Source organism: Aedes albopictus, chromosome 1 (genome assembly GCF_035046485.1).
Source record: "Aedes albopictus strain Foshan chromosome 1, AalbF5, whole genome shotgun sequence".
Lineage (NCBI taxonomy): Eukaryota > Metazoa > Arthropoda > Insecta > Diptera > Culicidae > Aedes > Aedes albopictus.
This window is the reverse complement of record NC_085136.1, coordinates 58,549,413-58,562,883: the sequence shown is the minus strand read 5'-3', so window position 1 is coordinate 58,562,883 and position 13,471 is coordinate 58,549,413. Positions and strand designations below refer to the sequence as shown.

The 13,471-nt window shown below is 42.7% G+C and overlaps 1 protein-coding gene and 1 long non-coding RNA gene across 3 annotated transcripts in view; one reads left to right on the top strand and one right to left on the bottom strand.

Moving 5' to 3' along the window:
• Positions 1 to 13,471, top strand: part of LOC134284960 (uncharacterized) — a 241,904-nt gene that overhangs the window by 81,008 nt on the left and 147,425 nt on the right. The window lies entirely within an intron of this gene.
• Positions 4,307 to 10,144, bottom strand: LOC134284958 (uncharacterized protein K02A2.6-like). Of its 2 annotated transcripts, none has more exons than XM_062844599.1 (2): positions 9,889 to 10,144; positions 4,307 to 8,695 (listed from the first exon to the last, which is right to left on the bottom strand). In XM_062844599.1, the coding sequence occupies exon 2, from the start codon at positions 6,830 to 6,832 to the stop codon at positions 4,547 to 4,549; it is 2,286 nt and encodes a 761-aa protein (XP_062700583.1). In that variant the 5' UTR covers positions 6,833 to 8,695; positions 9,889 to 10,144; the 3' UTR covers positions 4,307 to 4,546. The 2 variants fall into 2 exon arrangements, with proteins under 2 accessions (XP_062700583.1, XP_062700585.1); XM_062844601.1 differs by having other exon boundaries at positions 6,650 to 8,695.

Genomic DNA, 13,471 nt, shown 5'->3' with positions numbered 1-13,471 from the left:
AGGGAGTTCCTCCCGGAATCTCCCGGAGGGAGTTCCTCCCGGAATCTCCCGGAGGGAGTTCCTCCCGGAATCTCCCGGAGGGAGTTCCTCCCGGAATCTCCCGGAGGGAGTTCCTCCCGGAATCTCCCGGAGGGAGTTCCTCCCGGAATCTCCCGGAGGGAGTTCCTCCCGGAATCTCCCGGAGGGAGTTCCTCCCGGAATCTCCCGGAGGGAGTTCCTCCCGGAATCTCCCGGAGGGAGTTCCTCCCGGAATCTCCCGGAGGGAGTTCCTCCCGGAATCTCCCGGAGGGAGTTCCTCCCGGAATCTCCCGGAGGGAGTTCCTCCCGGAATCTCCCGGAGGGAGTTCCTCCCGGAATCTCCCGGAGGGAGTTCCTCCCGGAATCTCCCGGAGGGAGTTCCTCCCGGAATCTCCCGGAGGGAGTTCCTCCCGGAATCTCCCGGAGGGAGTTCCTCCCGGAATCTCCCGGAGGGAGTTCCTCCCGGAATCTCCCGGAGGGAGTTCCTCCCGGAATCTCCCGGAGGGAGTTCCTCCCGGAATCCCTGAAGTAATTTCTCCAAGAATCCCTGAGGGATTTTTTCCAGGAATCCCTGAGGGCAACATATATCAATAACCCCGAGGGAGTTCCTCCAGAATCCCTGAGAGAATTCCTCCATTAAACCCTGCTGGAGTTCCTCCAGGAATCCCAGAGGGAGTTCCACCAGGTATCTCTGAAGGAGTGTTTTCAAGAATCGCTAAAAAATTTCGATCGGAAGTTCCCCTAAGAATTCCTTGCGGATTTTATGAAGGACTTCGTCCAGGAATCCCTTGAGGAGTTCCTACAGGAAACGCTCAAAGAGTTCTTCCAGAAGTAGCTCAAGAGGTTCCCCGAGGAATCCTTTTGGGAGTTCATGCAGGAATCCCTCAAGAAGTTTTTCCAGAAATTCCTCATGGAGTTTCTGCAGGAATCCGTCAAGGAGTTCTTCAAGGAATCTCCTTAGGAGTTGGTCCAGAAAATTTCTCTAGGAGTTCCTCCATTAATGTCTGCAAAAGTTCTTCCAGGAATTCTCTTGGGACGTCCTTAGAGAATCATTCTAGGAATTTCGCTTAAAATGGGTATTTTCAACTTCTCCTCTTTCCTTCGTACGGGGGTTTCTCACAGAGAACAGATGAACATGCTCGAACAAAATTGCTAGAAAATCTTGTGTAAGGAAAAAACAATCTCAGTAGTGACATCGAGACGGTGACTTTCCCACTCAAAAACTAGTTTCGACACCATAATGTCGCTTTCTGAAGAAATATTTCACTAGCGCACCTTTAAATTTTTCTACTCAGATTCTGAGCTATATTTGCTTAAATAACAAGATGTTTATGATTATTTCACTAATCCAGCAACAAAATTTGAGTAACTCATTGATAATTAATTTCATTATCTTCAATAAAAAACAAGTTGAACAAGATTTCAATTATTGTTTTCCAAGTAAAACCAACACATTCTCTTGGTGGAACTATACTAGGGTGCACACTTGGCGACACTAGCGCCAAAAGGTAAAACAACGGCAAATTTGTACCCCGATTCGAAATTTGACAGCGCCGCGTAATGGCCACATTCCCAGTTGCTTCAAAACAACCGTTGCAATGCTTTACACAACAGCACTACATGAGCTTGGACGTCTGTTCTCTGTGGTTTTCTATACTTAATACGTTGTTTGTCACACTTTCACATACCTTTCTTGTTTACCTTCGAAACGTGATCTACCTTATGAACCCCTAGGACTCCGAAAAAAAAATCCTCCAGAAACTCAAACAAAAGATACTCCACGGATTCTTCCGAAGATTTTACACGGAATTTGTCAAGGATTCTTCAACGGAACTCCTCATGAAATTCCTCACTGAGTTCCCCCAAGGATTCCCTGAAAAAATGTTCAAGCAGTTCTTCATTCAAGTGAATATACAAATCATTCACTTAGAATTTCCATATGAATTTATTAAGAACTTTCACGCAGGATGCTCCAGGGATGTCTCCAACAATTTTTCCGGCAGTTTGTTCAGGAGTTTCTCAATGAGTCTCTTTAGGGATTGTTTCAGGAACTTCTCCAATGATTCTCATACGTATTTCTCCAAGGATTTCTCCAGATAGTGCCTTAGAAATTCATTCTCGAATTATTACACAAACTCCTCCAAATATTCTCACAGGAGTGTTCCAAGGATTCTTTCAGAAATTGCTCAATAGATTCCTGGAGAAATTCTTCCACCTGGGGTTATTCCAGGAATTTCCACGAATTTCTCATAGGATTCCTTCAGGAATTCCATCAGATTCTTCCAAGGATTCCGAATAGGATTCTTTCAAAGAACGCTCCAAAGGTTTTTGTATGATTTCCCTTGTAAATTCTTGGATAATTGTTAACTAAACGACCTAAATAGAACTCTCCTGAATGTTGTTGACGAATTGAAATTGCATTTTATTGTTAGTGTCTTTATTGTTTCTGAAACAGTATACACTTCATCCCAAATCAGACAAAACACAATCACTTTACCCAAGTAACCATTTGCACTATTTTTTGTTTATTTTCTTATAGGGCTGTTATACGGCCAATATAGAGCACGTAAGCTCCACACTAGCACTGTATTGGCACGTAAGCCGAATAATTGTGCCATATGGTCCCAACTAACAATCACCAGCCGCAAACAAGCATGCATGCTGAATTGTAGCTTTATAATAGTAATTATAGCTGAACTAAAATTATGCTGTACACATTACTGTGCAAATGCTATTTCAATTGAAAAAGTAGCCAATGTTCAACTTTTCGTATTGGTATTAACAATGATAATTGTTACGTGAGAATGTAGTTGCGAACCTCTGTGCATTGTCGGAGTTGACTGTTTGTATTTGTGTATTGTTTTATACTTTGTGTTCTCCGTCATTCTCGTTCTGTCAAACGAGTCACATAACAGAGTCAGTGAAAATGAGACAGAATGGGCGCGTATGAATCGTGAAGATTTATATGTGGAGAAATCACCGTAGTTGTAAGTTGTTTTGTATGTTTTTATGTTTGAATCTACTAATAAAGTATGCTTTTAGCTTTGTAGCATGTGGCAAATAGCATAACCAAGTGTTTTATTTGCCCTGCTAAAAGAGCGGTGCACTCATGATGTCCCATTTCCAACAATAATTAAAAACACTTTTCAAGCGTTCAATAAGATTGTTATTCGACTCGCAGTAATTTCTTTACAACATAGTTTAACAAGACTTTTTCTACTTCTTGTTAAGTTCATGTAAAAATTAGGACATGTATCTGTACAATGTGTTTTTCACAAGTCAAATACGCGCTGTCGATTCATCATACTTCGACTCAGACTACATGATGAAAAACACGTGTTTTTTACTGAACAACAGCTGAATTAATATGTTGTTCAATCATTAATCATAATTTTGTGCTAATTCCCCACTGCTGAATAGGAGTCGAAGTATGATCATTATTAAACCACGGGAAGTTTATGTTTTGATTTGAGCGCTGCAATTCATCATCTCTAGGATGGTGCAGATAGGAAGCATGCGGCTGGCAATCGACGGGTCTCGAGTTCGAATCTGGATTTAGGTAAATTTATGTGTAGTTATTATTTCATAATAGGGTGACAATGGGTATTATCGGCAGGTTTGTTCTCTTCGTCATGAGGGGTTTTTGTGAGCTAAATTGCCTGAAACTTGGCCTTATAATTCAGCTTAGTTGGGAAGGATTTGAGACCAACTATGAGTTCAATAGGTTTCAAAAAAAACCCCAAAGACGAAGAGAACAAAACGGCCGAGAATAGGTAATTTCCTCTATTTGTTTAATGCTGTGAACAATCCAATCATAAACTCTCGTGGAAATTGAAAAAAATGCATTTTTTTTATTTTTAATCATTTTTGCTGAAGCTGAATAACAGCTTTACTATATAGTTTTTTTTCTTTAAATTCCCTCCGCTGACCCCCATACCAAAAAGCTCGCACAGTGAGCAATCTGATGATGGACACTTACTAAATTAAAATAAGAAACAAAAAACGCGGGACTTAGTATCACAAAGGATATAAGGTGAAATAGTGGAACATAGTTCCTTTGAAAGGATTTACACTAAAAAACAAATAACGAGAAAAACTAACAACTAACGTTCTTTTCAATGAGTGAGACTTTATGTGGCTGACAACTATTTAACTACTGGTATTTACAATAAAAAATAAAAAAGAGAATAAAATAAAAATGTAAATGCAGGAAAAAACTAGTAGATCCAGAAAAACCTACATACAAATGAAAATGAAAAAGGTTGACATGATTTAAAGGAGATATTTGTGGAATCTGGACTACGGGGATTTCGGAAAGACGATTATTCACAGGATTCAACTTTAAATTCAGAACACACGCTTGGCTTTATTCTCGGCTTCCACACTTCTACCTAACTGTACCCAACACTGTCTCCTTTCACGCACTCCTCTTCTGCTCTCTCGCTACTCCCTATCGGTGCCCTATTCGCGCTACCTGCTTGTCATACACTGAGAGTAATCATCACATGTGGGATACCACACTCCCCCTTTACTTAGAATCAGAGTTGATTATTCTTACATAGTCTTTCAAGTATTTCGGTGGTCTTGCTACCCTACGATCACGTGTAGTCTCACTAATCTCCTGCTCTCCAATACCCTGCTGAACAACATCTGGGTCATCACCAACGTCCTCTCGTTGATTTTCTGGATCGTCGATAACGTTTTCTTGTGTTTCCAAAACAACCGGCTTCAGATGAGATACATTTCGGTAGTACATTTTCCCTGACGATTTAGAACGTATTTTGGCTTCTGATCCTGATAGGCTTATAACATCAAACAATTCGGACCCAAAGTTACTTGCCAACTTATGCTCCTTTGTTGTCCGCTTTGCTATCACTGCATCCCCTACCTTCAACGTAGTTTCCTTTGCATTTCGTCTTCGGTCCGCTAGCTCAGCTGCCTGTAGCTTTAAACTCCAATCTCGGTCTCTGATTCCTTCGGTCATTTGTTCTACTTCCCCCGTGACACTTGGCAGCTTATCCCTTAGAATTCTTCCAAACATCAGGACGGAAGGGGCAACTCCAGTTGTTGAATGTGGTGTGGAGTTGTACATGAGCAGAAAATTCCGAAGGTCCCATCTCCAGTCTGCCCCTTGAGTTTCTTGACTTATACGCAACCTTTTTAGAATTGTATTGTTCATGCGCTCAACTTCCCCATTGGCTTGTGGCCAATATGGTGTTGTTCGCTGTTGTTGAATGCCGAACTCCTTGCAGAACCTCTTCATCGCTTCACTAATAAACTGCGGCCCATGATCGGAACGAAGTACATCCGGAATTCCGAAACGACTGAAAGTCTCAAAAAGCGCCTTAACTGTCAACTCTGCCGTTGTTTGCTTCATAACTATGACCTCTGCAAACCGACTAAAATAGTCAACTAGAACAAGTAGACTGTATCCGTTGGGAAGTGGACCCAGAAAGTCGATAGCCACCTCCGACCATGCTTTTGTAGGCATCCGTGTTCTTTCCATAGGCTCAGGAGGCCCAGAAGTTGACACCATAGTGCAGAGATTACAGCTTTTGACGTATTTTTCCACTTGGTTGTCCATTTTCAACCACCACACTTTTTGGCGAAGACGACGTTTCATGACGGTCATGCCAGGGTGTCCATCATGAGCACATGCGATAATTTGAGATCTAAGCAGCTCCGGAATGACCAGTCGATCTCCACGCATAATGATCCCTGCGGCCATGTGAAGTTCTGCTTTGAACTGCTTATATGCTTTCACACTTTCAGGCCATATGTCCGTTTCAAGTGCTTGTACAAGCTCCTGTAGGTTTGTGTCATTCTTGGTTGCTTGTACAACATCGCTCAATACCACAGCATCGGAAATCGAGTGATTAACTAACTGTCGGATATAGGAATCGGTTTGTGTATCGAAAGCTTTAGGGGAGCGCACAGATAATCTCGATAGCGAGTCGGCAAGATTACTCGACCCGGGTTCATAGCAAATCTCGTAATCATACGCCTGGAGCCGCAAAACCCATCGTTCGATTCGGGGGCACGGGCGTGACCGAGGATTGAAAAGGTACTTCAAAGCCTTGCAATCAGTTATGAGCTGAAATCGTGTTCCCAGCAAATACAGGCTGAATTTCTCCACTGCCCATACGATCGCCAAAGCTTCCCTCTCTGTCTGGAAGTATTTACGCTCCAGGTCGCTTAACGCCTTGCTTGCAAAAGCGATTATCCTGGTTTCACCCTTTTCGTTTTCTTGTAGAAGTACGGCTCCTAACCCCTCTGGACTTGCGTCGGTTACTAACTTCGTTCGATGAACTCGATTAAAAAACCCCAAATACCCGATGTTGCATACTGCTTCCTTGATCTCTCGAAATGCCACACTTTGCTCTGGTTTCCATCGGAATGTGGATCCTGTTCGCAGTAGCTTACGCAGAGGACCTGTTTTCCCGGCTAGGTTGGGGACGAAACGACCAACATAAGTAACCAAACCTAAGAAGCTCCTAAGTTCGGACACAGTATCAGGTTCTCGGAAACATTTGATGGCCTTGATCCGGGTTTCAGTTGGTTTTACTCCTTCCGCATTTAAAACGTGACCCAGGAACTCGATTTCATTTACGCCGTATATGCATTTTTGGTTGTTGAGTAGTACTCCGTATTGCTCTAGTCGCTTAAGAAGCTCACGTAACCTTTTGTCATGCTCTGCTTTCGTTGCGCCAAACACCACAATGTCATCGAGGTATATAATTATTCCGTTCAAACCTGCCAGAATTGTTTCCATCGTCTTCTGGAAGATTTCTGGAGCACACGAAACGCCGAACATCAACCTCTTATATCTATAACAATAACAATAATAAAACAATAGAAGTTACAACGGCCTTTATTCCATTTAATCTCAGCCTTCCTAATTCAAATAACAGTAAAAAACTCAAATCCCTGTCAACATATACCAAACAAAAGGTTCATCTACCTGTACAGACCCGTCTTCGTAATAAACGTCGTGATTGGCCGAGACTCCTTGGAGATCTCCAATTGGTGATATGCCTCCTTTATGTCGATTTTGGAAAAAACAGTTGCTCCGTCAACGGATCCCAGCAGTTCGTCTACTAAAGGCAGCGGGTGGGCCTCCCTCAGGATCGCCTTGTTCGCGCGACGCATGTCGATACATAGTCGAACATCTCCGGAATCCTTGAGTACAGGAACCATAGGTGAAACCCAAGGAGATGGCTCTTGAACTCGTTCGATAATTCCTTGCGTGAGCAACATTTCCAATTTTTCCTCCACTTTGTCCTCCAGTGCATAAGGAACACGTCGATACGCCTGACGAACGGGTTGAATGTTCGGATCCACTGGTATCTCGACAAGTACATCTTTCATTTTCGGAAATTCCATTGTGGAGTCCTCTGAAATGCGACCGACATCAAATCCGACTTTCAACACATGGAGAAGTTTGGCTGTCTCATCACCAAGAAGACATTGTTGACCTTTCTTGGCAACATAGAATTGTGCCTCTGCTTCATAACCTCCTCCTGTTATAGATGCCGTAAAACAGCCGACCATTTCCATGGGCTCCGCCGATCCGTAACACGTGAAAACCCGTTCAATCTTCGTTATCATGTTCTGCACCGTAACTCCTTTTCGCTTCATTTCAGTCCACGTTGACTGATTTATTATGTTCGCAGCAGCTCCAGAGTCTATTACCATTGGTATTTCCACGCCTCCCACAGAGAATGAGAATGTGTTGTTCCCCATAGCGTAGAAGATAAAGTCGCTCTCCTTGTTGTTCTCGGAATCCGTCTCTTGAACCACTCTAATTCGTTTTGCCGTAGGCTCTGGTCGAGGATCTCTATTTGGACGTTTGCGACATTGCCTCGCAAAATGCCCAACTCGCTTGCAACTCAAACATGTAGCTTGTTTTGCAGGGCAATACGCGGCTCCCATCACATGTCCACGACGACCACAAGCAAAACATACCGGTTCCGAACGGTTACCGAAGGGTTTTCGCTGATTTGGCCGATATCCCGTTGGTATGATCTCGTGTTTGATCCCTGTCTGGTGGCTCCTTATTCCACGATCCGGTTGACTTTGCGTTGTTTTTCGCGAAACTCTGTTCAAATCTTCTGCTACCTTGGCACTGTCAAACTCCCTCAGCTTTTTCTCACTCTCTTCCATGCTTGTTCCGACAGCCTCAACTTCCTCTAGAGTCATATCTTTCTTAAGCATCTTTTGACGTAACTTTCCCGATACACACTTCTCCACGATTTGATCAAGTATCATTTCGTCCGGTTTGTCATACTCGCAACGTTTAACTTGGGTTCGAAGACGAAGGACGAAATCCGAGAACCTTTCCGACGGCTTTTGAGCTATTTGCCTGAACTGATGCCGTTCATAGGTCCGGCGGCGAAACGGTTCGAAATGGGAGTCAAGCTTTGCAATCGCTGCATCATAGTAGGGAGGATCGCTTAGCACATGAGAAACATGGTCAGTTTCGGGCAAATTGTCGTATATGTCACGCAAGTCTGAACCTCCCAGGTAAAGCAATTTTGATCTGCGGACGTATTGCGAGTCAACCCCTTCAGAGTCAAAATACGCTTCCAAATCTCGTTTCCACTTTGCCCACGCAATGGGCAGTTGAGAAGATTCAACGTTCGTTTGGAATGGTTTGATCCTTGAGTCCAAACTAGCCCTAAAGACAACAAGAGGTAATGGCTCAATTATAATTTCAGTCATTACCTTACCAAGCAACTAACATCATTCATCTTTGCGGTTGGGGAATTTAAATATTCTATAACAATGAAAAAAAGTATAAGGAGCTAATGTTGTTGTTTTTTTTTTCATTTACAGTGCGCTCGCAAATGTAATACTCATAAGTTATTATTTTACCTCAAGGCGAACCGGCTCTATTACAGATCACTACGATTGTTAACCTTTCCCAGTTACGGCGAACCCGCCCAGTTTCAACATACTTCAATCTCGGTAGCTATCATGTTTATCACTAATTAGTTATCATACAAACAACGTACGGCGATTCCGCCACTTTTCCGATTACGATGATCCAACATTATTTTCATCTTACGGCGATTCCGCCTCCTTTTCGGTTTACGGCGAACCCGCCACATCAACTCCTATTCCCACAACCAAATCAATGGCGAATCCGCCACTATTACAACTCACGGCGATTCCGCCACCTTTCCGTAAACAGCGAACCCGCCAGTTCAGACTCATGGCGATCCCGCCAATGGCAAATGGCGAACCCGCCTCTAATTCAGTTTACGGCGATTCCGCCACTCTATCGTTTACTGTCTCTTGAGCAATTCCGCTACTTATTGTTTCCCTTTGAACACACTTACAGTCAATTCGCCAATAATGTTTACCAAAAATAAAACAACCGAATGATACGGTACAATCATATTTATTTACAAAAAAAAAAATAACTCACCTGAGATTTCCTCCATCCCTCATCCGGTACATGTTTTGCTTTGCATAGTAGCATTTTCACCGTCCGCAGTCGATTCTCCGCTCAATCTATCACTTCCAAATCACCTCTGATAATAAAAATAACTTTCACTAGTACACATCCATGACGTCATTTTCGATAATCAAACAAAAGATCGCTTATTTCCAGATTTACGATACCGTTCACACAATCGCCGTTTTATTTTCTGCTCACCGGCAACACTAGTTATTATTCCAAACCCATCCGAATTAGCGCTCCTTATGGCGTATTACATAACCTTCATTTTTGCGTCGATCATCAACAGAGAAAAAAGAATCCGGATGGCAGAATACCAGCCCCAACCCAAACCGCGTTTCAGATGAATGATGTGAGTTGTCGAAAGAAATTCCATAGTACAAATCAATTCAGGTGGACAAACTTACATTTTTCCGGCTTTCTCCTCGTCGCCAATGTGGAATCTGGACTACGGGGATTTCGGAAAGACGATTATTCACAGGATTCAACTTTAAATTCAGAACACACGCTTGGCTTTATTCTCGGCTTCCACACTTCTACCTAACTGTACCCAACACTGTCTCCTTTCACGCACTCCTCTTCTGCTCTCTCGCTACTCCCTATCGGTGCCCTATTCGCGCTACCTGCTTGTCATACACTGAGAGTAATCATCACATGTGGGATACCACAATATTCATTTACATTCCGTGTTATGTTCTGCTTTGGTTTGCTTTTAAAGAATAAACTAATTTGTATTATTTTTAGATCGTTGGGAAGTGTATTAAACTTGGATGAACCGTAATTTTGAATGCGTACAAAACCCATGTTTGTCGACGCTTTGCATCGCAACAACTCATTTGCATGCCTAGTGTTTTGTACAGCACTTCTTGCTGAAAAAACAATAAGTAACAATAGTTGTAAAACGGTTTAACAACCAACGGTTCAGTTTTTACACAACACTATGCTTTATAGTTTCTCCAAATTTGTGTGAACAAAGCCCGTACAAAGGTTGTGCCTGAAAATTATCCAAATGTTATTCAGCATTATGCTGAATCAATTCGTTGTAAAGGTGCTTGTAAAATGAGTGATTGTTAGTTGGGTTGTTAGTGTTTTTATTCAGCACTTTACTCAAGTAACCATTAGCATTATATTTCGCCTGCTTTTGATCTTATAGAGCTATTATACGGCCAATATAGAGCACGTAAGTTCTACACTGACACTGTATTGGCACGCAAGGCGAATAAATGTGCCATAAGGTTACTTGGATAGTTCATTGCTTTCAAGTTTGTGCACAGAGAACAGACATTTAAGCTCGAACAAAAATACGTCGAAATCGTGTGTAAAGGATTTAAGTGTACCTCAACGCCACCAACGGAGACTGCCCCACATATAAAGTCGATTTGACCCCACGATGGCAGTGTTCAGAGTTAAAATACACTAGCCCACAAAGTGACGCGAGCGCCAAACGGCCAAATACGGCGAGCACTGGAAACAAAAATGACAACACAACAATGTAAGAGATGGGACGCTAGCGCCACGCAACGGGAGCATAACCACATACTCTGATATGACCGTTACAAAGTTTTACACAAGCCAGAAAGTAAAGATAGACGTCTGTTCTCTGTGGTTTGTGCTTCTGAAGTTACCCAACAAACATTTTTGCTGTATAAGAGTGGAACAAACCACTCTTAAACAAACTTTAGCTTTAGAAACTATTATTCAGCTAGTTCTGTTACTTGGGTAGTATGGAAGTTTTTTCCAAGAGTATGAACAAGAGTATGAAGTCATTTGTATTCTTAATGACCTAAAAACAATAATGTGTTGTTCTAAGGCGAAACGCCCCGTTCCGTAAGTATCAACGACAGCATATCAACAGTCTTGAAGTTAATTGCTCTGGATTCTCATCTCCTTCCAATTCATCAAGTCAGATGGTATCATACGAACACGACAATTGAATTGAGATCCCCAATGGCATTCATCCGGAAGCTTGAATAACGCTCACAAAGTGACGCAAAAACTAATTAATTTCCCTCACTGGCCCACAGAGTAGGTACGTACAAGCACTCGCAAAAACGTGTCCAGAAAGCAGTATCAAGTATGTTGCTTACATTCCATCCGGTCGAGACCGAGACCTGTCCAAGTGTAGGTATGAAGCTTGATCTTCCCATAGAGGCGTAAACATGCATTCCAGTATGTACCGTGACCAAATGCCCTTCGGAGAAAACGGACCTGTCGTCATGTTGGACGTCTTCTGACATGCCTTATGTTTGCCGGGTTCGCCCCATCCGTCCTGTACTCTTTCCACACCCGACGTTCGACGAAGTAAACACAGAGATCCCAATCGGGCCATCTTGATATGGGCCCATAACCTTCCCAACTATTCGATTCATATGTAAAACATTGACTTTCTTCCAACAAAGTTTCTTTCCTGACAAGTCCCTCGGTGCGCAACGGACTCCAGTAAGAGGTTATCCCGATGGACACGAAAACGAAAAAGGAAGCCAACTTCCGCCCGGAGGGGACATTCCCTTCCGGTCCGTTCGGATCGTGCTCGATTTTGTTGTCATCGTCAATCATTTGTCATTGAATGGAGCCCCAGTAGCCGTCGACTCGGCATTAGAAAATGACTTCATTGCATAAATGCGGGAAAAAGCGGACAGCCAGCCGTCTCGAGAATCAGTTAACCGACGACGACGACGTTTGGGGATTGCTTTCACACAGTAGGCAATGAAATCACATTAATCACCGGGATGGTTGTCGTCCTGTTTGTTGTTGTCGCCACACGTGTGTGGGACTGGGACAGTTGTCCGACGCAGTAGGCGTGTTTTCTGCTTTGAGTTTCAACAAAGGTGCGGCTTCGCGATCATGGCGTCAGATGTGGAGGGTTGCTTTGACAGATCAACCCACCCCTACATCAACGATGCAAAAACTGTTTACTTTTCAGCAAAACAACTTCTGTGTGTTTGTGTTGGATTTGAATAAAAGTGCCATCCATCTTGTTGGATGGATTTGTTTGTTTGGAAAACGTTTATTTCTTGTGTTTGAGTAAAGAAACGAGTGCCCATCCCCTCATCCGTCCGTCACCGTTGACAGTTCGCAACAAGATAAGTACGATTCTCTCAATTTTTATAACAAACCTCCCCCGAACAACCTAGCCGGCAAACAAAATTCCAATTTTCGGGGTTCATCAATTCCGATTTCCGAATAATAAATGAAATACCCCGTCCCCAGTCGCATTGTTGCCAGAATAAGCACAAAATGGGGACCAAATAAATACAATACAAACAGATTCGAACGCAAATTGAATGCAAACTTCTTATACCTTCCTACGGGGTGGTCTGTCGTCGATGTACAACTTTAGAAGAAACCGTATCGGTTCCACCGGCCGACCGACCGGTATCAATTTGGGACGGAGAGTTGCCGTTTTCTTATTTGCAAACAACTTCGATTTGTCCGTCGTCCGTTCAGATTGGAAAACTTTCAAATTGTGTTCCTTTCGGTGAACTAAGCGATTTTGAATCAAGCGGTTAGGTTGCGCTTAATCGAAATGTCATCGTAATTTTCATAATGTATTGCCTAGATGCTTGAACATTTTGTAAATACAAGAGAGAGCATATTTATTTACATTTCGCTTATCGAGTATCCTTTGTTAAATGTGTCTGTCTTGGATTCCGTAGTTAGCATAACCTCTCGGGGAATTCCACTTCTTGAAATTCCTTACCCTCTCGGGGAAACTTACGATTCGTTTACCCTCTCGGGGGGATCCATCAAATGCATCCTCTCGGAAGCATTAGTTGTTATTTGTTTTATTTTATAACTCACAATTTGTACTTTTGTAAAATAAAGAATTTTCTCTTTTTAGCTTTGGGTAAGTAACTATCCTGACAGTTGCTGTAAGATGCTGCAACTTGTTGTCAATGCATCCGGTGTCGTTCTGGTTCATTTGGTTCATAATTTCGACGAAAACTGATAGTATAGTCACAGACAAACAGACGTAACACTCTGATAATT